The following is a 25368-nucleotide window of genomic DNA, read 5'->3' as shown; positions in this document are numbered from 1 at the left end:
GCATAGATGTTTATGATTGTTATCTCATCCTCTTGCAGTTTTCCCCTGACTAGTATGTAGTGACCTTCTTTATCTCTTTTAATTGTTGTTGGTTTGAAGTGGCATCATTTACTTTGATCTTGCCTTTCAGCCATTCCAATAATCTTTACCTTTAATTAGGGTGTTCAAAATATTTAGATTTAATATGATTGATTTTATTAGATTGAAATCTAGCATCTGGCTGTTTATTTTCTGTTTGTTCCATATGATTTTTGCTCTTGTTCTTTTCTTTCTGCCTTCTTTTGGATTAGGTTTGCTGTTCAATTTTATCTCTGCCATTGGCTTATCACTAGGTCTCTCCGGAGTTGGTGCTTTAGTGTTCATTACAGTGAGCGTCTGTACCTTACTGCTATCTTCAATTAATTGCACACCTTCCCCTCGCACTAGTGCACTTCCTCCTTCTCTTCCCAGCCTTTGTTCTGTTGTTGTCCTCTCCTCTGCCCATATGGTACACAACTCATACTATGCTGCTGATGTTATCGATAAAGTCAGTTCTCTTTAAAGGAAAAGAAGTATTTACATATTTATACCTGTGGCTACCATTTCATAACTCTTCTTTTCTTTGGTCAGACTCAGGGTTTCATCGGGTACCATATCCTCCAAATGGAAAGATTTCGTCATTTCCTGTGGTGTGGGTCTGCTGGTGCTTAAGTCTGGTGATGGCTTTTGTATGTCCAAAGAATCGTTCGTTTTGCCTCGTTTTGCAAGCTGCTTTTGCTGAATATGGAATTGACTGAACTATTGTTTTCCCCCCTCCGGTACTTTAAAGATGTTGCTGCAGTGTCTTCTCACTGGAATTGTTTCTAAGGTGACATCTGCTGCCGTCTCCTCTGATTCTCCCCGCCGCATGTCTGCCTTTCTCTGGAAGCTGTTGAGTCTTTAGGTGACGACGGCCTTGATGCTGTTTTCATTACAGTGCCTGAGACTCCAGGAGCTTCTGCCTGCTTCCTCACAGGTGTATTAACTTTGATTGGATGACATACATTGTGAATTTCTTTTCTTGATTGTTGGATATTTTTCTATTCCTATAAATATTCTTGAATTTTATTCTAGGAAGCATTTAATTTACTTGCAAATAGTCTGGCTTTTAAAATATCTTCAATGGAACCAGAGTACAGTAGTGCTCAATCTAGGGCTATTTATTTCCCGTTACCAAGGCAGGGCCGTGCGTGTGCTGTACACAGTGCCTCAAGCATCATGATGTTTTCCCGGCTTGTTGATGTGAACAGGCTGTGCCTGGCCTGTCTCTGACCCTTTGTCACAGTGCAGTAGCAGCCGGAGTCTCAGGAGACCTCTGCAGACCTCTGGGCCTTCTCCCTCCTTCCCACTTCTCTGTGCCACCGACTCCAGGTGCTGGGCTCCCGCTCGATTCCCAGCTTCTCTTCTCAGCTCAGGGTGTGTTGTGCCCTCTTTCTGGTCTCCCATTCCAAGGACCGGGTGCTGTGAGCTCTCTGAAGGTATCTGCAGGGCGGCCCTATGGCTCACCTCATTTGATTTTTATATCTGAAACATCTCTGTTCTTTGTTACAGATTTTTAGCATCTTAAAAACCATCATTTCATAGATACCTATTGCCGTTTTGTTTTCAGAGGAGAAAAACAGTTCAGTCCCTGCTTCCTCATCTTGGTCGGAAGCAGAAGTTAGTGCCCTCACCTCTACCTTGCAGACTGGGATGCCCGCATTCTCAGGGGGCTTATTTATCATCTCTGGTTTTATATGATTCCCCAGACACGTTCCAAGTGTTTAAGTGGCAAAACGAACAAGGCAGAGACCTCACTTTGATGAGCTCACCAGGTGTATTTTCATCCACACAGAGAAAATGTGTCACGCTCATGTAATGTTGCATTAAGGAGAGAGCCACCCGAACAGGTGAGAAGGGTATGCTGTGCAGATGACAGCAGTGCCCAGGACGTGCCTGAGTTCCTGCCTCACCTGTTCCCCTGCAGGGAGCAGCTGTCCGTGCTCGGTGGTGTTGGTTGCTCTTAGACACCAGGTGGGGATGGGTGCATGATAGACGGCGCCTTACTGATCTGAGCAGGGCCGTGGTGGTTAGGAACGCGGATGCTGTGGCAGCCCCAGGTTTCCATCTTGGTCCTGCTGTGGACATGCTGCAGTGGCGTGCCTGGTGGAGACGCAGGGCAGCACGGTCACACGGGTGACTGGGAAGGCCCAGAATTGTGGAGGGAATCACGTCTGCTCATGGAAATCTCCAGCCATTAGCAGTTGGACTTTAGTGTCCTGGGACAAAAGAGGTCGTGGGGGAAGATGTGTGAGGGATGGGTTTGCGGGTTGAGTCCCGGGAGCGCCTACATTACAGGTGGGGAGCACAAGAGGAGCCGGCAAAGGTGGAGACGCGGGCCCCGAGTGGGAGGACAGCAGGCTGGGGTGACGCCTGCACAGAGAGGTGTGAGAGGCTCCGAAGCAAAGGAGTGAGGGACAGCATCGGTGCCTCTGTGCGCTCAGGCCAAGGAGCACCGAGACTCTCCACCAGCACGCTTTGCTTCCTGCAGGGGTGATGGGAGCCGAATGCTGGGGGCTGGGGACCGTCCTGAGTCCCACGGAGCGACGTGGCGTATGTGTGGACTGTGGACAGTGACGTGGACTCTGCTCTTCAAGTGTGGCCTGGGTCACCCTGGTACTGGAGGGAAAGAGCCAGCACTGGGCTCTCGCTGAGACCCAGCCATTGTGTCTCGAGGATATATCCCTGCATTGCTGTATACCTTAAATTAATTTCTAGAGTTTTGAAATAGCTGATTCTGACAATTTTTGAATAGAAGCAACAGATTTTTTATTGGCTTTATGGAGGAGACAGTTCTCCACCATCTACCCTGACCTCTCTGGATGACTCCTTTCATTTATTTATTGTCCATGAGGTAACTATATTTATGACAAAAGAAACAAAGTAGAGAAAACAAAACTAATGGGTAAAATGATCAATCTCTGGCTTTTATGGGTCATTTTATAATAAATTACATGTGTTTACAAAATTGGTCACATACATATACATATATGTCTCTCTATATAATATCGTTTCTTTTTTTTTTAATTTTAGAGAGAAAAAGAAGGATAACATAGTAATAGTGGGATTTGCCTAATTACAGACAAAGTAGAAGGACATTATCAATGGTTGTTGTTTTACCTATTGGTATCTTCAAGATAGTTTCTCAGGAAAACAAATAGACAAATAATAGTGAGTTACAGACAAAAGAGGCAGGAGATTATCAATGGTCATTGTACTATACTTTGGTGTCTTCAAAGTGGTTTCTAAGGAAAACATATAGAGCTATACATGAGTGATCAATTAAATAATCATTGACTATTCTCAATGGTTGTTGTTGAAAATGCATACTAATAAACATACGTCCATTTGTGAAATAGCATTGGAACAATAGAAACATTACAGAGTTATGGACAGATTGGTAGGAAATTATCAATGGCTGCTGTAATACATGGTGGTATCTTCAAAGTGTTTTCTCAGGAAAGCAAAGATATGCAAGAAAGGTCTAACAAATAGTTACGGCCTAAGGGTTGTAAAAAAATAGCAGATTACCTCCCCACCAGTGACTCCTTTCACTGAGGTGTGAGGGCTGGAAGGAAGGCCAAGATTGAAAAGAAGAACCGAGAGACCAGCAGCAGTGTCCAGCAATAGGCTGTTTACTTTTTCCTCTGTAGTCATAATTATGTGGGGCCACTCCTTGGAGAAAATGGTCTGGCCAGAGGGAGAAGGAATACAGTTTCTTTTTATAATTTTCTTTCCTTAGTGATATATTGGGAAGTTTTTTGGCACTCAGTAGCGTTTGCATTGTGATTTTTTATTTTATTTTATTTTTTTTGGTACTGGGAATTGAACTCAGGACCATGCACTTGCTAGCCAGACCCTTGTACCACTGAGTTGTATCCCTAGCCCTGCATCGTGATTTTTAATGGGAACACAATATCCAGGTGGAGAAGATGTATTATGATTTCACAAGTGCCCTCCCATTGGAAGTTTAGGCTGTGTTTAATTTCTTCCTCTCATTAATAAAGCTGGGATTAGTAACCCTTTATGTATTTTTATGTACTTGCCTCATTCATTTAGGAGCAAGACTGCAACAAGTGGGATTTCTGGAGGAAAGGAGAGGAAGAGGAAGCAGGCATGTCTGGGAGCCCTGGGGAGGGCTGGAGGTGCTTCCTCCGAGCAATGGGCACAGGAAGTCTCACCCCATTCTCAGCTTTTACTTCTTGCTCATGATTTGACAAGATGCTCTGGGAATGCTCCTTCAGATTAATTCAGCCATTTGAGCAGGAGGGTGGCCCCCCCCTTATGAGAAGTTCTCCTTGCAAGCAATTTTTCTAGAAATTTCCTCTTTAGAATTTTAAGTAGCAAAATGCACGACTGCCAGGAAGTCATGTAACTTCTAGATACCTTGGTGAACATGGCCTTACACCCTGAAGACAGTCCAGAAGCTTTTGCTGTGACCATACCCATGCCTTTCCATGTCCTTCTGTGTCCTTGCTGTGGTCCTGGGCTGGACTGGGCAACAGATGAGAGTAATTTGCTACCAGCACCGACACTGCTGACGGTGAGGTCTCATTTACAAGTAGAGATCTGCAGTGACAGGTTCTTCTTCTCAATTAAGAACAAATAAGACGAAAAGTTTGTAATGACAAACCTGAGACATCTGCGATAAGCTTAAGAACTTGCTTTATTAAAAGCTAAAATGATTAAACCACAGTCAGTGTAGTTTTGTGGTTCAGCCCACTGTAGTTCTTGGAAAATGGCAATCCTTTTTTCTCGTGTATTCACCCCTTGGCATTTGTGAAGGATTTGTCTCGAGACCTTTGAGACTTCCGAAATTCGTGAACATCACCATGGCTTTCCATTTCCCCATAGCGTGCAGTAAAGACCAAATAAAAAATGCATGTGACTCCTTCAGGCTCCTTATCATTCTATAAATACAGAACTGAAGTCATTTATAAAGCTATTAAAACAAATTCAGGCTAGACTCCTTGCTGAAATGACTTTCAGTCATTATTTTCCCCTTTCTCTCTAAGGCACATGACAAGTTAACATTAGAAATTCAAGCCCCAGCTGAATTCCATTTTTGTCTCTTACTGTATCCCAAATTTCTCTTAAACTGGCACATTGTCTGACTGACTTCCTGGCTTGGTATACCCACCATGCAGAGTAGGAGTTGACTTGCTTTGGGGAGCCGTTTTTCTTAAATGAATTTTGCCTTCCTCTGAGGAAGTGACCGTGTGGAATGGTGGCGTGAAGCCGCCAGGACACCCTAGTAAAACCTCAAAGCCATTAACTGTAGAACTGCTGACTTTTTAGAATTATTTGCAGTCAGCGTGTGCATGGCCAGGCCCGAGGCAGGAGGGACTCGTTACTCAGAAGTTCAGTTGCGCAGTTCACCAGCCTTTCTTAGATCTTCTCTCTACCTGTGCACACAGCTAGTGCATCTCTGTTCTTGTGCACACTTGTCCCATTCCCCAAGATTTTCTTTATGCCCCAGTTTCACTCAGCTGATGCAGGCTGTGTATAAACTGTTTGCAGGAACAAACAGCCAGGCAGAGGCAGAGCCAGTCAGGCACATGTTCACTCTGAGATTCTCACTGATGACAGGCTGCCTCCATGCCATCCCAGGACGCAGGGAACACGAGGGGATTTAAGCTCCAGTGGAGGAGACAGACTATGAATGAGACAGCAAGGAACTTGTCAGTGAGGGAAGGGATTGACACGGCGTGGTGTGCTGGTGGCTTGGGCTTAGATTCATGCTGCGCCATGCACAGGTGGCCCAGCTGGAGCAGGGGGCAGACAAAAGAAAGATGAGATGTCCTAGGACAACAGTGGCGAACCTTTGAGAACCTACAGTAATAACAAACAGCCCACCTCAGCACGTGTGCCATGCGTTCGCCACCACTGTTCTAGGAGCAAAAAGGACACCCGCCTGGCCAGAAGGTGGTAGACAATTGCATGGGGGTGAGACATAGCCCCCAGAAGTTATTACTGAGCAATTTATGTCCCTAACTCAGACACTTTCCAAAGGAAAAAGTGGATGACATCAGTAATCACCCTGGGACAACAGGTGTCAACCAGGACTGTTCTGGAAACCTGGGAGGCATGATCCTCTGGGCAGGAGCTGAGTGAGCTGGCATGGTGGTGTCACATCCCCTTTGCTGCCCCTGAACCCCCCACCGTGGCATGTAGGTCTCCTGACTCAGGCTCCTGTCCATCCCTGAGGTCCAGGCTCCTTCCTCCCACCTATGGGAGGCTCGGTTATGAGCCAGCAGCTCTCTAAACCCTGTTTTCTCTGTCCCTTTGTCTCTTCTCCCCTGATGGTCTCTTAGGAACACTGCCCAGGAAATGCAAGAAGGAGCTCCTGGCAGTGAAGCTGAGGAACCGGCCAAGCAAGCAGGAGTTGGAAGACCGGAATATTTTCCCCCGGAGGACTGACGAAGAAAGGCAGGAAATTCGGCAGCAGATTGAGCTGAAACTCTCCAAGTAAGTGGGAGTGCGCCCATGCAGCCGTCGGAAATTCTGCGTGCACCCTGTGCTGGGCAGGAGGTGCAGCAGGTCTCCCAGCCCTGCGCAGAGCTTTGGCGACAGAGTTCTGTCCCAGGACCTGTCCTGTGCATTGTAAGAGCCTCGGCAGCACCCTCGGGCTCTACTTGTTATTTCCCATGACAATCAGAAGTTGTGTGGCGGACCATGCTGCTGTCCCTGTGCTAGTTTCACCAAACTGTTCAAAATTGTGGCGCCATTTTCCTCCCTACCAGACTCCGTGACGCTGTGCTGCTTTGGGGTCTGTCTCAGCAGGCTCGGGATGGGACTCATCAGCTCATGAGATCCGGCTTTCCATTTCTTTGGGTCCCAGTGAGAGTGAACATGTGTTCAGTGTGCGTGTTCTTCTGTTCTTGAGTTTTGCCCTCCATTGAAATTCTTGAAATTGTCCCTCATAGTGGCAGGAGCCATTGTCACAGCTGTGCCTCTGAAATGCCCCTGTGGTCTGGGGTGCACAGTCCTCCCAATGTGGGCCTGGAATGGGGCCCCCCACCTCCCGTGAGGTTGTATCAGATGAATGGGTATGAATGGACAGCACACTCAGTACACCTGACCAGGCAGCGACCCAGCTTAGTGGCATAGTGTGACGGAGCCACCCGTGATCCAGGCTGATTGGGAGCTGCTGCCACCACCCAGGTGACCAGACGGAATCTGACCGCATGTCCCTAGTTCAGAGAAAGGGCAAAATTAAAAACTGGATGTCCATTTTTTACTGAGTGGTGTTGCTTTCATGGCATCCTAAAGGCTAAAAATTATAATCTGAAAAATCCTCAATCGGGAATTGTATTTTCACTTTTCAATCCTTTGACCTACTGAAGTTTTGATGTTTAAGGTCATCAGGTGACAGTCAGGTACATCGGGAGTTGGCTGGCTTTACGGACCAGTGAGGAATTCCTTCAGATGTGTGTGCCATACTGTCTGTCCCACCTGTGCAACTGAGGCATTGAATCACTAAAGCAGCTATACACACCCTGTAAATTAATGGGCACGGTGGGGTGTCAATAAAACTTTATTTCAGATATAGGGAGCAGTCCTTGGAACAATGTTTGCTGAGCACTGATAGGTTTTAGGGTTCACGCTATTTGTACCTGTGTCTGGGACAAAATACCCAACACCCACAGCTTCAAGGAGGAAGCATTTATTATGGCTTATGGTTTCAGAGGATTGAGTCTGTGGTTGGAACAGTATGGCGGGAGGGTACGGTAGAGGAGACCTGCTTACCAGAGGCAGCCAGGAAGCAGAGAGTAAGGTGGAGCCAGGGACGAGAGCCCATCCTTCAGGTCGCTTACCCACTGACCCACCTCTTCCAACTGTACCCCATCTCTTTATTTTTTTCCAGTACCAGGAATTGAACTCACGACCTTGTGCTTGCCAGGCTGGCCCTGTGCCACTGAGCTAAATCCCCAGCCCCATACCCCACCTCTTAATAGTACATTCAACTGTGAACGCATGAGTGGATTTCTCTGTGGGTCAGCACAGCACCTCCATGACCCGCTTACCTCCCCCAGGCCCCACCTCTGAACACATGAGATCCGGGGGGACATCGTAGATCTAGACCATAGCCGTACCATTCTAAAAACGTCTTTCCTAGTCTGGAGGTCAAAAGAATTCTATTCGCTCACCATACTATTTGTACTTCTAACTGTGCCAGTTGAAAATGTTTATTTCATAACCAAACTAAGTTCTCTTACACCCTGAGATATTCAGTGAATAAACAGAAAGCAGGTCGGTGTCGGGTGAGAGCACGTGTAGCTCAGGCACACTACAAAAGCTGTCACGATGTGGCTGGAAGTGCGGGAAGTCTGGGAGCCCATCCCTGGCTGTGGCTCCAGAGGGAGAAGTCAGGGCTGCCGGAGGAGGTACCAGACGCAGAGAACCTGGCATTCGCTTTCCCCTGCTACTCACTGCACCCGTAACTAATTTTAGACCTTGGGCTAGGATGTAGTGGCTCCTTGGATGTTTGTCTTCCTGTTAAAAAACTGAAAAGAAGCTCCGGAGTTGGACACAGAGAAGCCAGCAGCTGGGAAATCGCCTCCCTCCCAAGAGGTCGGATGCTGGTCCCAAGAGGGGGCACTATTTGTTTTCCCTACAGGGATGGTTTAATTGGATCTCTTTGTCTATGTTTTGCCTCCTTTCAGATATTCTTCCACTATCTCTTACCGAATAATTCAGTCTCTGGTTTCCATAGCAACATGCCATCGATCGTATCCTGAAGAGCATTTGGTATTTTCATTTCTTTTTTTTTTTTTTTTTTTTTTTAAATTTACAGACCCTCAGTATTTTATTTTCCTAGTGCTCCCAAGTTTTTCTGGTGAACGTTCACTACCCCTTACCCTCACCCTGGGCTCCATGACACACACTCCATGTGCTTAGTCTGGGGACTAGAGCAAGGTTTGGGTTGATATCCCCTTTTCTACATAAGGGCTCCCGCTTGCCTTTAAAATGTGTACAAGGCAACCTGCAGTTCCACTGGGGGCCTGCAGTTCCCTGTGTCAGGCAGGGCCCCTGGAAGTGACACTCATGCCACCTCAGTCCTGGCTGCCACACCTCTTAAGGAAGGCCAGCAATGGGAAGGCCACTGACCACTGTCATTCTTCAGTGGTCATCTGCTCAGTGGCCCAGGAACGTAGGACTCACTATCATCGCTGTTGTAGAGATGAGAAAAGTAAGTTACAATGAGAGACTGATGTGCCTTGCGGCCACTTAGCCAGAAGAAGCGGGCTGTGGAGTCACAGAGTGCGGAGACAGCCCCAGCCGAGACCCTGGGACACCAAGGCGCTGCCGTGCACATCTGAGTCGTGGCTTTGCCTTTTCTTCTGTTGGGTTGGTTTCTGATCGGAGTGTGTTTAAGCCGTCAGCCAGTGCACGGTTCTTTGGCTGCTGAGTTGGAGAGGCTGAGGACAATGCAAAATGTCACCCACCCTCAGACGAGGCGTAGAGTTAGAGATCCTTTGTGAAAATATTAAGAAAGAGACTCAGCCCAGCCGGGCTTTGGAGAGGTGGACAGACTAGCTTGAACCCTGGCCCTTCTGGTCTCAGTGTGTGTCTTTGGGAATCTCGCTCCTGGTCTGTGAATAGAAACGGTGGCAGTTTCCTATGGGCCCTTTGGAGGATGAGATCCTGTGAGAAGGCAGGAGAACATGGTAGGAGACGCTGGAGCTGGGGCTACTCCTACAACCAAGCTCACCTGCAGGTGGACTGACTATCACCTGCACAGGATATGGACACCACCAGCGGGTCTCAGGAGAATTCCGTGGGGCTGCTGAATACATAGTGGCTGGAGGGCCAGAGGCGCTGGTGGGCCAGGTGGCTGTGACGCCTTGCAGTGGATGCTCACGGGAGAGGTCCTTGTCCTGTGTGTGACTGTGGTGTGGTTTGCCTGGAGACAGCACTGGGCAGGCGCCTGCTGAGCGGTGCACAAATCTATTAGCGCTCTCTTGGGGAGTCCTTTGTTCTGGGGCTGTGTGTGAGGAGTCTGATTAAACCTCATCACATCCTTCAGGAGTCGGCGTTTAGCGTGTTAGCACAGTAGTTAACTGGTCTCCCAGCTCTCTTGTACATTCTGTTCTGCTGCATCTAGGAAAAGGACAGCCTGCTTCTCCTCAGGCCTGTAACAGAACACAAATCCTAGGGGAAAAGACTGTACTGCTACGCTCTCCTGACTACCCCGTCCCCACTGTGCTGTCCTTGAGACCTGTGGGCTTTTAGGAGGGTGCTTGATGCTCAGGAGTCTCAGGATGGAGGCCGGCCAGAGCTGTGTGGTGCACTGCCAGGCCCAGGCTGCCAGCGTGAAATCCTCTCCTGCACACTCTGGAGGAGACCTGGGCACTGCGCAGGTTCTCAGTACTGTGGACGTAGCACTTTGAAAGTTCGATTGTTTCTGGGATTAGGAAAAAAATGGATTCCTTTTAATTGCCCAAAAGAAAGCCAGTTGTTTCTAAAGAGTAGAAGTTTCATTGCAGGGTGGGGTTTGTAATAACAGCTAGCCACACATACGCACCGGCTGGCGGTCCCTTCCCTCTCCTGCCTGACCTGCGGTGTGGGTGGGAGCCCAGGTGACATGAGCGCAGTCCCATGAACATGGCGGCAGGAGGCAGACACAGTTATTAACAACAGCATCACTCACATTCCCCTGCGGGGTGCTTCCTGCAGAGTATGACGCGAAGGTCTTCATGAGCTCTCTGGGGTGGCTCCTATTAGTGCTCCATTTTTCAGATGAGGAAAACTAGAAAGTGCGCACTTCTGCCCGTGATCACATACCAGGGAATGAAATGAGGAAGTGCTTGAGTGGATATTCATCCATCTGATCCACATCAGTTCTCACATCTGGCTGTGAAAAAAAAAAAATCATAGGGAAGCAGTGAAATGCAGATTCCCAGGCACTGCCCCATCCCCTGAGTAGGGATCTGTTTGTGACGAGTCTCTTTTCTCCACAAGCCACCACTGCCTTTACTGTACTGTGACCTTTTCCTCCAGATCCCGGGGAGACTATTGCCTGAAGCTTTGCTGTCAAAGGAACCTGGGCTTCTGCTCAGTGGCGGGTCTGTTGGTGTCCTAAGGACAATGCACATTTTGTAATCAATTGCTTTGGTTCTCAGGAAGCTCACAGTGATGTGTGTTGTGCCATTTGGGGCATGTGTCCGTGTCTGATCTTCTGTTGTATGCCCTTTGCTTCAGTTTCCTCAACTCTTCATCTTGTCTTTAAGAGGATATCTTCTGCTACATAGTTTCGAATCCATTTCTAGATTTCACCTATCAAAATTTAAGTATTTTTCTGAAGGCTGTGTTAGCGTCCATGAGACTTTGCCATCTGACACCACATCAGAAGTGTTTTCAAATGTTCATTTGCAATAGTGGTGTAGTATTTAAGGAGTACAGGAAAATGCCAGATTGCCTCTTCCCTCCCACCATTGGTAGACATTTAGTCTGCTTTAAGATCTTCACATTTTAAATAAAGCTACAGGGATCATTTTCCCACGTGAAAGGTTTTTTCTTTTTATGGAGTATCTGCAAGAGCTACATTTCCAGCAATGTTAGAAAGAAAAGTATACTGAATTAGACATGAATGAAAACCAGTCATCAAACAATACAGTAGGAACCCAACAGATCGGCAAGGTAAAACCAGAACGCACAGGAGGAGAGGGGAGTGAAATTTCTGAACAAATACATGGAAAAGAACATCACTTATAAGTACAGACATGAAAATTACATAACAAGTAACATTTGCCCCCAGTTAACAATAAAACACTTATATAATATGCCCTTTAAATATCATCTTTTAATAGTACTATTAATATATAAATAATGATAAAGAACTAAGTAACAATATCTGGCACTAGCAGGGTTGTTTACATCCCTCTATTAGTCAGCTTTTAGTCACTGGGATCAAGCATCTGACATAGACGACTTAAAGAGCAAAGGCTTATGTTAGATTATGGTTTCCAAGGTTTTAGTCCATGGTCAGCTGGCTGCAAGGCAGGAACATCATGGTGGAGAGAAATGGCAGGAGAAAGAAAGCTCAGGGTAGCCAGAAGCAGAGAGCATGGGAAGAGCTCAAGAGGAGGGGACCAGGGATATAGTACCTGACCCCGAATGACCTCATGACCTCAGTTACACATCTACCATTGCTAAAATATGCTTTAGCAATTTCTAGGTGGTGCTTGAGCTAATCAAGGTGACCATCAAGATAATTTCCGCAATCCCGTCTTACCACTGGCAATCACATGGGAGCAGGGGACTCAAAAATAACTTATCAGTGTGTATGCACTGCTGGGGCATCAATGTGTACACTGTAGCCCAACATTCTACTTGTGGCAGCTGAGAATTTAGAAGAGAGAAGTAAAAGGAGAAGGGGACAGAGGAGTCCCAGAGAAGGTGTGAATAAATTTGGCTCACGTAAAGGCACTGCTGTGATTTGCTCTGGGGGCTTTGGTGAGGCCATTCCTGAGCACAAGGGTGAGGACCCCACTGACTTCTCCAAGGCTCCCCTGGTCTTCTGCCATTGAGAGGGTGCAGGGTAGTGGATTCTCAGGTCACTGCTAGACAATACTATGGGCCGTTTCTGCCAGGGATACTTCCTGAGCACATCACACACATTGCACAAGCCCGTGAGGTCAACACCCCCATACCTTGATTTCAGTTGAGGCTGTGGGACTAATGGGAATGGCTTGGCTGAGGTGGCCCGCATGGAGGCTCAGGGTCCAGCCCTGCGCCAGAGCGAAGTCCCCGGTCTCCAGCTATGCTGGGTCCCTCTGGGCCCTAAGTCGGTCATTAACCTCTAGCCCCTCCCAGCTACAGCATGCGACCATTGGCGCCTGTTTTCCATGTCATCTTCTGCAACCCAAGGCCTTGCAAGGCGTGAGGTGTTACTGGGTTGTGTCCGCACACACTGCAGCCTTTCTTTCTGCTCCTTGCAGTAGGTTTGGGACAGTGTGACAACTGGGATCAGAACCTTCACCTCTGGATATGCACACTGAGGAGTGGAGTCAGGGTCCCCAGAGAAGCTGGGTGGGCTGGCTGGGGCTGGGCTTGGTCCTCCTGGGGGCTTTGTTCTGCTGTGGGTTTGTATCTGAGCCACATGCACAATTCCCACAGCCGTGGAAGTGTCCGTTGGTAAATTCCAGACAAGTGGGAGGGGAGCCGTCGGCTTCCTGTGCCAGATTTCATCGTGAGATTGACAGCGGGACCTGCGCGGGGTTGACCCGAGCGCTGGCAGGGCTCTGCTGCAGGTCTGCTCAGTGACTCCCTCTCCTGGTCCTCAGTGTCCACCTCACACTGTCTTGAAAGCAAAGAACCAAAGAGCCCTGAGCAAAGTCGCTTGGGCCCTCACCCCTGTGCCCAGGAGTGGCTTTGCCAAGGCCCCCTGGAGCCAGCGGGGATTGGGACTGTGAGTGCAGTGCACGCGTGGCTCCGTGAGTATGGAGTGGCGGGGCTCCCACTGGCTCACAGGGAGTGAAGGGCCACACTGTAGGCTCCGGGGCCCCGGTTTCTAAACCCAAGCAGGGCTTCCTGCCTCCAAGTCCAGGAAGCCAATGACACAAGGCTGAAGTCACGTCTGGTAAAAGGCTGTATTAACGAGGCGGTCAGTATCAGTCCACGTTACTAACTGAGTCTTCGCATCAGTATCGGCCTGCGGAAGCTCTGTGTGGTGAGGGTTGGGGAGTTGTGCTCGTGGCTTCCTTGACCTCGTAGCACCCCTGTAACGCCACGGTGCGGTGCCCCTGAGGTCCTGGCTCACGTGGCACTGTGCTCCTGGTGCAGGGCCCGGCCCTGTTGCTCATTACAGTGATCATTGCTGCCCTTCAGAAATCATGCACATTTTCCTTCTGCCCGTGCTTAATCCACGGTGGCCGTGACAGAAGGAAATGTTTCAAAGTTCTCACACTTACAAGGCTGGGATGAGATGCGGAGCAGGCCCAGTTCATCCTGCAGGTTCAAGTGGCCTTGCCCATCTCTGGGGGTGCGAGGAAATAAATACCAGGTTCACGCAACAGCCGGTGGCAGGTGCCAAGGTGCAGGGATGAGCAGACCTACTCCACAGTGCATAAATCATGGCGCAGAATAAAATATGAGCAAAGGTGGACACACAGACCAGCTACAGAACAGCACAGCCCGGGAGGGAGGGATTAATTCAGCTGGAGGTAGGTAGAGTCGGGGTGCAGGTATCAAAAAGCAGGTAATGCATCAGAGAGAACACGGTCCAATGGGTGGAAGGGTATTGGTTCCCCTGGTGTGCGGTAGGGCAGGAGGGCAGAGATGGCCCAGAGAGAAAGCAGCTGCACAGGAGCACGATGGCCTGCCCTTTGCTGCTTGCCAGGGTCCCTGCTGCTGTGAAGATTTGGCCCTGGGCCCAGGCAAAGGAGGTGGAGAGAAGGCTAAGGAGCGCCCTGTGGCCAGGCAGCGGGGACTTCTATGCTGCCCACCGTGGCTTACAGTGTGCACACAGCTGCTGCTGGTCAGCTCAAGGCCACCTCACCGAGAGGACCCCCTGGACCACCCCCAGGGGCACACCCTCACCGCGCCCTCTGCACCACCTTCCCCCCTGCTGGCATCTGTGTGGGCTCTGCCTCCTGCTGGCAGGCTGGATGCTGCCTGTCCCCTCTGCCAGTGGCTCTTTAATGCTCTGAGTGGTCGCTGATGAGCCGGTGCTACGTGAATGAAGGCCTGGCCTTCCCTGGGAAGCACTTAGGGCTTCCTGAAAGTCATGAGAGGCCCAGTGCAGTGGTTTGGGGAGTGTGGTGAGGGGTGGAGGAGCAGGCGCCATCCTCAAGGGGAGACAAGGAGGAGGACTTGGGTGAGGGGCTGGTGGTCACCTGCCTTGGGGACTGTGGAGGGACACGTGTCAGCGACAGGCAGATCTGGGTGAGCTTGCCAAAGAAGCGCGAGGACGCAGAGACAGCCTGGCGATTGAGCCAGTCAGTCGCAATTCTGGGCAACACTGGCTCTGAATTCAAGGGTGGTTAAGGACCCTTGTGGTGTTTTATTTCCTTTTATTGCTGGTTCATTTCCCACCCTAGCGTCCGCCCTCTGATTTCATGTTGCTTTTTATACACAGACAGGGAGCAGTGGCTTGTTTTGTTTGTTTGTGTGTCTGTTCTGTAGTTGGACCAGCAGAGTCCACGAGGGATTCTGTGTGTTTGAGGTAGTAAGCCGATCTCCTGGAAACCGGCAGTAGTGAGCTTTCTTCTCAGCTGCAACCCAAGGAAAATACAGGGACGCAAAGTCTACTTTTCTTTGTTCTGGAAGCCTGCAGGGCTTCTGCTAGTGAGCTTTCCTGGATAATCTGGGATTGTGGGTTTAGCGCATCAGAGTCAAGGATTTCTGTTTGGACAAAGCACCATCCCTTCCATAGTGCGCAGGCAGGGGCTGGGGACCGAGACTGGTGCAGTCTCACAAGCTTGACCTGGGGACAGTGGCCGATGCGTCCCACCTAGACACCCGTCAGAAGCGGCCTGAGCTGCAGAGGACTCTGGGTTACCAGACGCCTTCAGCGGGGGAAGAACAATGTGTCCTTCTAGCCTGAGCCGCAGAGCACACAGGGAGCCTCAGGGGTGAATTTGGTTCCTGATACACAGAAGCACGTTCTCTGTTCAGGCTTTGAAGTTGCCATTTGGGGTAGTGTCCACAGGGATTTTCAGATGCATGGCAAATGAGGAAACTAATAAAGAACTCATTATACCCAAGATACTTCGTGAACAACAAGCTAACAGCTAGATATTTCCAGCAAAGAGAAACGCATTTGTGCGGGGAATGGTGAGATTTAGCTCTAATAGGACTTCCTGTTTAAAGTGAAGCTCAAGGTTGCAAAAAGGTCCTTAGCTTGTGGCGTCATGGATCTGAGAAACTGATGGGAACTTTGAGCATATTTAGTTTGAAAACATTCCCCACTGTTGCGGGAATTTATGTGTCCAGTGCAGTCTGCGTGTGCTGAGTGCGTTGTATACGTTCTGGCATTTAATTCCAGTGTGATAGGCCTTCCAACCTCCACTTTGCATGTGAGGAAACGGAGGTGCAGAACGCTTAGTAGCCAGTAAGCGGTGGTGTGAATGCAGCCTGCTAATCCTTCAGTCCTTCTCCTTAGCACTCACATACGCAGCACGCCTCACAGCTCCCTGCAGCTGTCCATGCGCATTCCCTGGCTTGTGTGATTCTCCACAGAGGCAGCAGATGCTCCTCAGAGGAAGGAGTTTAGTCCTTCAACAATTTATCCTCAGTGCTTGGTGCATAATAGACCTGAGCTACCAACTGTCCAGTGGGTGGGTGGGTAGATGGATAAGTAACTGTATGATTGGCTAGGCGTGTGATGGGGAACTTAGGTGAAGACACAGGCAGCTGAATGGTTGGGCAGTTGGATGGATACGTGGATCGAGAGATGGTTGAAAGGATAGGTGGTGGTGGAATAGTTACAGAGGTAGATAGAAGTAGGTAGAAGAGACAGAAGAATGGATAGGTAGGCAGGTAAGTGGTGGGTGGTTCTCTAGTCAGATGGGTGAGTGCAGGGACAGATGGATGGTTGGGGAGAAGGATGATGGTCAGATGCATGGAGTAGTTGTTTCATCACTACATAGATGGTGAGGTGGATAGAGAAGTACTTAGATGGATGAATGTCAAGGCACACCAGGCACAGTGATTGAGAATCCAGTTTCACAAAGTAAGTGGGTATGGAACAACTGTCTTTCTTTACATATCAAGTTCTGCAGATTCACTTAAAAAATGATTACATTTGCCAATTTAATGCATAACCAATATCTGAGGAAGCGCATCTGGACGAGTGAGCCCTCAAATCTTCAGCGGGCATTGCCACCTTTGGAGGTTGCTTCTGCTGTGGGAGGTGCTCCCAGGCCAGAAACAGGAGTACACTTCCTGCCGCCGTGCTGCTTTCTGGCAGCCACCACATTAGGGGCTGCTGGCCCTCGAGGGTGCCCAGGATTCCACGTGACCATCACTGGGGGTGGCCTCTGGGCCTCTTTTGCCAGCTGCCGGAGCACTTAGCACAAGGCAGAGGGAGAAGGGCCTTCCGGGAAGGAATGTGGCTGATCTGGACCCACGACCCTGCAAAGGGTGTGCTAGGCAGTGTCTCCGCAGCTTGTTTCACACGACCCACTGATGACCTGGGTCAAGAACATGTGCTGTAGAAGGCAACTGACTCAGGCCGTGAGGTGCATCCCCAGCAGGGACTGTGGCAGATAGTTCCACACTTGTAGAAAGCAGAGAGCTGCCACCCAGGGTCCCAGGGACTGCCAGATCTATGGGGCCAGAATTTCCAAAGGAAGCTGAAAATCTTATTTTTTTTTTTTTTTTTTAGAAAGGGTCTTCCTGTGTAGTTCAGGCTGCTCCTAAATTCACTAAGTAACCCAGGCTGGCCTCAAACTCACAGCAATCTTCCTGCCTCAGCCTCCCGAGAGCAGGGGTTACAGGCATGCACCACCACATCTGGCAAAATTTTATTTTGTCATAATTAAACTTGTTTTTAAGTGATCCATAAAAATTGTACATTCTAATGAGGTGACATGGTGTTTTGATACAGGTACACATCGCATAATGTTTAAATTCAGTTGAACAAATCTATTTCCTCAAACATTTATCTTTTCCTGGTGGTGAAAACTTCCAAATTTTCATGCTTTTGTGGCAGAATAGCATTCGATTATGTACGCACACCACATTCCACCCCTTCATCAGCTGATGGACAGGTGGTGGCTCCTGTGAACAGCACTGCAGGGAGCAGGGCCGCAGGCATCTTCCTGACATGCTGACTTCAGTTCCTGTGGTATCTCCCCAGTAGTGGGATTGCTGCACCCTACAATAGTTCTAGTTTATTTGTTTGTTCGTTTGTTTGTAGGAACTTCCGTACTGTTTCCCACAACGACTGCAGAATTTACATTCCCAAAAATAGCATACAAGCATTCCTGATTTTCCACCATGTCACCTTTGATGTTTTTGATAATAACCGTTTTTTACTGCCATGAGGTGATAGCTTAGTTTGGGTCTTTTGGTTTGTTTTTTGGGTCTTAGAGGTGTTTTTGTTTTTGTTTTTAGTCGTGGAGATTAAATCAAGAGCCTGCCTATTGAGATCCATCCCCAGTCCTTTTTGTAACAGGGTCTCACTAAGCCACTGAGTTGCCCAGGCTGGACTTGAATTTACGATCATCCTGGCTTAGCCTCCTAAATACACCATCACGCCTGGCTTACTTAGACATTAAATTTGATTTTTATGTGAAATCTCCTTCAGTTAAACGTTAAGCCTATTCAAAATTTGTGGACCCCAAGAAGCATGTGGCATGGCCATTGTTGACCTGGGGTCATCCATTTACCCCTGCTGGTATGAGGTCATCGAGGTGTTTGTGTTTAGAGAAGCAAATTCTCCATTATGCTTAAGGGGATGTTTCGCTGATGAACTCACGCAGGCGCAGACCTGGGCCAGCGCCTCCCCGCCCACCGCAGCGTTCAGGCCTGCACTTCCGGTCCGCAGGGAGCCAGCAAATGGCTCTTCTCCCCACAGGCAGGGGTCGCACTGGGAGAGCCCAGCGCGTGATTGTGGGAAGCATCTCGGTGCAGTGCCGAGGAGCGTGCACTCTAGACAGGAATCCTGGGTGCTGGAATCCAGCGCTGCCATTTTCCAGCAGTTAACCACAGGCAAATGACTTCCGCTTCCTCCCCTCCTTGTCTGATGGGTGTGAGCAGCAGGCTCTGCCCGCAGAGTACAGAGAACTACTCTTGGGGGAGGTAATAAGGAAGTACGAGCTCCATGAGAACAGGAAATTCACCTCATTGTGTTCACCGGCTTTAGTGAAATGTAAGTCATACCACACAATTCACACATTTTACATGTACAATTCACGTGTGTGGTATAGTCATGCAGCTGGGTGTCCATCACACGATCAACATTAAGAACATTCCCACTACTGCCAGAAGACCGCTCTGGCCTGCTAGCTGTGTCCCTGACCCCTAGGACAAGATCTGGGTCAAACGGGCATGTTAGTTTTTTCCAGTTGTCACTGGAATTGTGGGGAAACAACTTGTGCAGCTCTATCCTAAGCGTTCCCAAGGCTTATCATCCCCCTCACCACCGTCATCATCCTCAGCTTGTCACTCCTGCGGCCTCATCTTCATCGTTGCTGTTACTTTGTTCTTCCCTGTCCTGACCTTTATCTGCTCCATCAACACCTTGGTCATCTTCACTGACGTCTTTGTTGTGTTGCCTTCGTCTTTATCAACATCACTGACATCCGCACCTCCCCTGTGTGCATCCATCCGCCCATTTGTGACCCAGAGGAAGCACACAGGAAACTGGCTCAGAAAATTGATTCTCGGTCCCCTGTACGTTCAGGGGCCCCGTTTTTGAGGGAAATGAAGTCCACATCTAGAACCAGGTCAGAAGCCTCAAACCGGGGCCTCCTGGAGAGATGGGGAGCCCGGGCAGTGGCGGAAGGCGGAGGGTGGAGCAGAGCCAGGGTGTTGCAGACCCTGCTCGGACGCCAGCCAGTACCAGTGGGCCGATGAGGATGCTGAACCCGATACATGGCCAGGGCGTGCAGGGTCCTGTTCAGAGCAACTGCTTCTGGATTCGGTGATCCCTGGAACAAAGACTTTGGTGTTTGGCCATTTCCGTGCTTTTCTAATTTGATGGAGCAGATTTGTCTGACTTTCTGACTCTCCAGAGGGTCTGGAGAATGTCACAGGGACTCCCAGTTGCTCTAATTAGAAATCTTGAGCAAACTGCAGTGCTGTCTGCTGTACACAGGCACAGGCGCCTTGGCCTGGGCCGGCCTGCTCCACCACTGTGGCGGAGCCTGCTTCATGAGCGCTCCGTAGCTCCCAGGCCACGTTAGGGCACTCGCAAGGATGTACTGAGAACAGCATGAAGGGATTTGGGAGGCAGTGCGGAGTGTGCTCTGTGTGCGGAGGGCCAGTCCCTGGAGGAGTGTGCGCCCAGGCCTTGTAAAAGCCCAGGGGCAGGCGCGGCCAGCACAGATCAATCCCACACCTCACACAGTCAGCCGAGGATAGGGGTCGCTAAGCAACAGAAAACAGAGATTCTCGATCCAGATGAGGTTAGCTGGCAGAATTTAAGCCTCAGAGGACGCAGATGTGAAGCTTCATCTTTTTGGGAGTTACTGCACACAGGGAGGGCGAAGAGCTCAGGGTTGGGGAAGTGAGGGACCAAGGGCCGTCCCTGAGGGAAGACGCTGGGGCGCTTCTGTTCAGTTAGGTGTACCCTGACCCATTCCCGTTCCCCGCGTGTCCAGGGAAGGTCGCCTCTGCCTGGGTCCCCAGTGCGTGGGAATCTGTAGAGGGTGGCACAGCGTCTTTCAAAAAGCAGTGCCAAACAGTGTCAAGTTGCACTCAGCATCCGTAAGACATGACTTCCCAGGCCAGAGGAGTAGGTGCGTGGTGGGTTAGGAGTTGCCTGGCTGAACGTCACAGACGAGCAAGCCCAGGTGCGTCATTCAGCATGAACAAGCGAAGGGCACAGCGACGTGGTACCTGTCCATTCAGGTGCCTGCGGGAGCTCAGTACTAATAAATCCCTTCTTCCTGAGGGGCTGGGATCTAGCATATGCGAGCGGTTATGGGAGGAATAGCTCACTGAAGTTTTCTGGACCTGCGTTCTGCACACAGGACTGGGCTTTTCCTGTATCCACTTACACCTAGGGTATAAATGCTATTGTCAGCTGAGTTTACAGCTAAGGAGCTGGAGGCTCAGAGAGATTAGGTCAGACATTCAAAATTATACAACTAATACGTAGGGGAGCCATGATTTGAGCCAGGCGTGTGGGCTGCAGGCCCTGTGCTCGGGGCCGCCCTGTTCCGTGGGGTGGATGCAGATAGGCAGCCGTGACTGGCATTGTTGTTCTGAAGTCACCAAGGACCCAGGCTCTTCTTAGCATCCTGCTCTTTACATTCATGCTAGTATTTACAGTCAGTGGTCCAAGATGGTTGCAGGGTGCCAGGCATCGTAGCCAAGTCTCGAAGGAGCATACATCCCAGTTGACTCGGTTTTTCAAGAGGGCTCTAGCGACACATCTTCCTCCACTTCTTGGTCAGAACCTTTGCATGGCCGTGCTTAGCTTCAGTTGGAAGGAGAGAGAAGAGAAGAAATGGTCTGCAGCTTGAGAAGTGGTTGGAGGGAATATGCTTGGATGAAGAGGACCAGGCGGGCCCGTTCGCTGGAGAATGGAGACCAGATTTATGGCTGAGTCCTGCATGGTCTCATAGCTCTGGAGGAATCCCCATGGCCTGCGGAGTCTCGGTCACGTGAGGCTCTGCTGCAATCCGAGGCTACCAGGGGTGTAGGGCAGTGGAGATGTAAGGACACACATGTTTTTAAGCTTGAAGAAATAGACACATTTCTTCCTTTCTCCCCTTTTCCCCTGTGGTACTGTAGATTGAACTCGGGACCTTTGTGTGGAGCTACACCCCAGACAGGGTCTCAGTAAGTCACCAAGTTGCCCCAATTGGACTCACACTTGTGATCCTCCTGCCTCAGCCTCCTAGAATGCTGCTTAGTCTTTTTTGAGGGGAGTACTGGGATTATAGGCATACACCACCATGCTTGGCTCACCTTTTTTGCTTTTGACTTTTTTTTGGTATCAATAACTATTTTTAACTATAGTTTTCATTAACTATTTTGCTCTTGGGTTATACTTTTTTTTGTTGTTGTTGCCAGGAATTGAACTCAGGACCTTGCACTTTCCCGGCAGGCAATGTGCCACTGAGCTATCTCCCTGGCCCTCTCTGGTTATACTTTCCTGGTGGGTGTTTAGGACCAGACAAGTAATCAAAATTAACCTGTTATGGTCAGTCATGGCTCCTCAGTGGTCACTTCTGGGGCACCGTGAAGAGCTCCTGGGCCCCTCAGCGCTTTTGCTGTACCAGGTGTGTCATTTTCCAGGCTGCTCTGGGACAGAATGTGCTGCGTACGGGAATCTCTTCCCCGACAGTCACGTGTGCAGATTTCTCCTGTGGTGTGGGTTTGGGTTAGGCCACAATGCAGGCAACCACCCCTCATCTGCAAGGTCTAGAGAGCTGTCAGAACTCGGCCTGCCTGGGAGCAGGGCGTGCTCTTCCGAGGCGGCTCCTCATGAGACTGCCGCGTGCCCTGCGTGAGTGACCCCTGATACCTCCATTAAGATCCCAGGCACCTAGGGCCATGGTGAGTGGGCTGGGGGGAGTGTGTTCTCTTCAGAGTGCAGAGACTCTCCTGTAGATAAGTATTACAGGGATTGCTCTGTGGCCATCAGATTTTTTGTTAAAAAAAAAAACCAGTTACCACATAGATCAACAGGCAGACTGACAAGAGCACACTTAGAACACATAAAACAATTGCATTAAATCAGAGTGCATGTTTAGATGCCCTGGCAAGGTGGTATTACAATAAGTCATGTTTTGTGTTTATAGCTATAACTTAGACCGAACATCTAGAATTCTCTCTAAGGTCTTCCTGCGGGTAAGACACAGGTTTCAACAAAGCTCACTCATAAACACCTTGACACCTCGATGTTCCTCCTCCCCCACATGCCGAACCAAGTCGTGGTACTCCGGCTCCAGGTAGCCTGCAAGTTCCCTTGTCCGAGTCACCACTACATGAGCCTGAAAGAGCTTAGAAAGCAGAGAAAATTGCTTTGTCAAACCCATTTGGCCTAAGCCCAGAAGCTCTAAAGAACTCACATGGCAAAGAAATCACACAGAGAGGTCTGGTTAGGGAAAGGGACTCACCAGGGTTGACATCCAAGGCCGTGGATTCCAAGGCTTGATTTGCTTTGTCACTAATAGTGGTGGAAAGCGGGAAGTGCCGGCCACTGGTGAAAGATAAGAAAATGCCCCTGGGATGAAAGTAGTTTGACAGCTGCACGGGACCATTCTTTCTTCTTTCCCTGTCCAGGGCTGGCTAGCTGCGAGCAGTCACTACCCAAAGGCATGCTTTTCTTGGTGCAGCATGCCAGACTTCTCCCCCGAGATCTGGGGCACAAGCCTTGGCTCTGAGGCCCCCGCAGACCATGTCTGGCCTTTGCCCCTGAATACCAATCAAGAAGGCAAGGAGTGGAAAAGCCAGGGAAGGAGCGTCAATGAGCACAGCCATGCTGGGCAGCGCAGAGAACACCAAGATCTGTCTCTGGGGGGTGACAGAAGCTTTGGGGCTCTGTATGGTAGGAGAGGGGAACACAGGCGAGGGGTAGGGGGTTTGCATAGCTGGAGCATAGGCCAATCCCGGCAAATCATGGTCTGGTCATTTTTTATGGAGATATGGATCCTCGCTTTAAGAGAACCCTTCCGCAACAAGGGAACTGGGCACGGAGCACAGACAGGAAGCCATGACAGGAACAAAACAAAAAATGAACATTTTTCAGGTGGGCCAGGCAGTGACTGGGTAAACTGACTGCCCCTACCTGGCTGTTCTGTCTGCCGGTGACCATGCAGGAGGACAGAGGGCCCGGTGCCTGTGATAAACTGAGTAACTAAGTCCTGGTGTCCAAAAGAAAATTGATATTTCTATCTTTTATGTTAATGGCTTCGCACGGCTTATCCGGTGACCGCAGGTTGTCCAATCAGAGCCATGGGAAACCTCAGGCCCCTTCAGTCTTGAGTTCCTCAGTGAAGCACTGGGATCCTCTGAACGTTAGCCAGACCTCTTCTCCCCATGCCTTAGTCAGTCATAGAGAAAGGTACACGTCCCTGGATGGTGACTCCTCCTCTCCCTGGCACTTCCCAGAGGGGACAAAGCCGGGGGTGGGGTCAGTAGGAAACTTCACTCCTGACACTAGCAGGACTGGGTAGTTCTGGCAGAGGCGGGTGTAGGATGGGAACCGAGGGTGTGGCAGCAGAGTTCTGGGCACCTTAAACGAGGTGAAGCAACAGGGGTTGTTGGAGGGCTCCCCGTGTGCCATCCAGGAGGAGGAGAGGGTAGAACTTTTTTTTTTTTTTTTAACTAGGAAACTATTAAATAAGTAAAATTGAAAATTGCTGTATAAATGAAGTTACCCTTTTTTTTAATTTTAAAAATAAAAGGGAAATATTAACAGACAGACAACGTTTTATAAAATAGCAAAGGAACATTACAGACAGTATGGAGTTACAAACAGAGTGGTAGGGAATTAACAATGCTTGTTGTATTACATATTGATATCTTCAAAGTGGTTTCTCATGAAAACAGATAGAGACATACAAAGCTGATCAACCAAGGACTCACTGACAGTTTCTTGCAGCAAAGAAATACAAGACAGTAGAACAGCCATGTTAACTATCCTACATATACATACATACAAACTTTCTCCTTCTTTCCCTTCCTTTTCCCATATCCCAGTTACCCTTTACCTTTGAGTGCTTCCCTATCTATTCACAATGTCTATCATATCTCCTAGTTTAAATTAACTCTTTCATGAGATGAAAACATCTTGCAAAGTGTAGCAGCTGAGAGACCCTGAACTTGCTCAGCGCACCGCCTCTCTGTGGCTATGAAAAGTCCCCCTTCTCCCTTAATGCTGCTTCAGAAAGCTGCAGAAAGAGTCAGCTCTCTGAACCAGCTGAAGCGGACTGTGGCACGTGGACAGAGCTGAGGAGGGTGCTGGTATAGAAGTTCTCAAGCGCCTGCACATCGGGAGCAGCATACAGGGGAAAAGGGCTGTGAACTCCGCTTGCGCACCTGAGTCGGCCGGAGCCCATAGCTGAGAAAAGAGATTTCTAACTGGAGCAAGGATGCAGATTAGCCCTGGATAACCCTAAGTGAAAAAGAGGAGTAGCAGCCGGAAGGTTTCACATAAATCTGGGATCTGTGTGTCCCCAGGCAGTGGTGGAGGACACAGCCTGGGGAAGAGAGGTCAGAATCACCAGCGGGGAGAAACGCCCGGAGAGGTGGCTGTGTGGAGGTGGGCATGCAGATGCGCAGTTGCTAGCAGCACAGAGCAGACTGGCTGGAGAGACACATGAAAAAGTCTGTAAAGTCAGAACCCGCTGCACAACTAAAGATCTATCTCCAATGCAGGATTTTCAAGCAAAGAACTAACGCTTCTCCAAAGCATACAGCCTGACGTCCCAGGGGTGAAATCAAGAGACAGGTCAAGAGGATGGGAAAGAAAAGCTATTTTTAAAAAGGACTAGGAGGCTGACCATAGAGCTGGCAGTCTTGCTGGGAACTTACCTGTCCAGTGTCCCGTGCTGTGAACGCTCGGTCACTTCTAGGTTCTGGGTGGATCTCCCAGTGGTAGACCTCCAGGAGCTCCACACCAGGGACCAGAAAGCTGTCACCTGCTAGCACAGGTCCAGGCTTCGGTGATCATGGAGATTAAAG

The 25368-nt window shown here is 49.5% G+C and overlaps 1 protein-coding gene across 1 annotated transcript in view; it reads left to right on the top strand.

Annotated features, from left to right (window-relative positions):
• Phactr3 (phosphatase and actin regulator 3) overlaps positions 1-25368 on the top strand; it is a 147328-nt gene that overhangs the window by 99073 nt on the left and 22887 nt on the right. The window contains exon 8 of the mRNA XM_005410046.2: positions 6372-6525. Coding sequence (XP_005410103.1) covers positions 6372-6525 — 154 coding nt within the window. The remainder of the gene's footprint in view (positions 1-6371; positions 6526-25368) is intronic.

This window comes from Chinchilla lanigera, unplaced genomic scaffold (genome assembly GCF_000276665.1).
Source record: "Chinchilla lanigera isolate Chin_1 unplaced genomic scaffold, ChiLan1.0 scaffold00127, whole genome shotgun sequence".
Taxonomy (NCBI): Eukaryota; Metazoa; Chordata; class Mammalia; order Rodentia; family Chinchillidae; genus Chinchilla; species Chinchilla lanigera.
The sequence above is the reverse complement of the archived record's forward strand: the minus strand, read 5'-3'. Positions and strand labels throughout refer to the sequence as shown.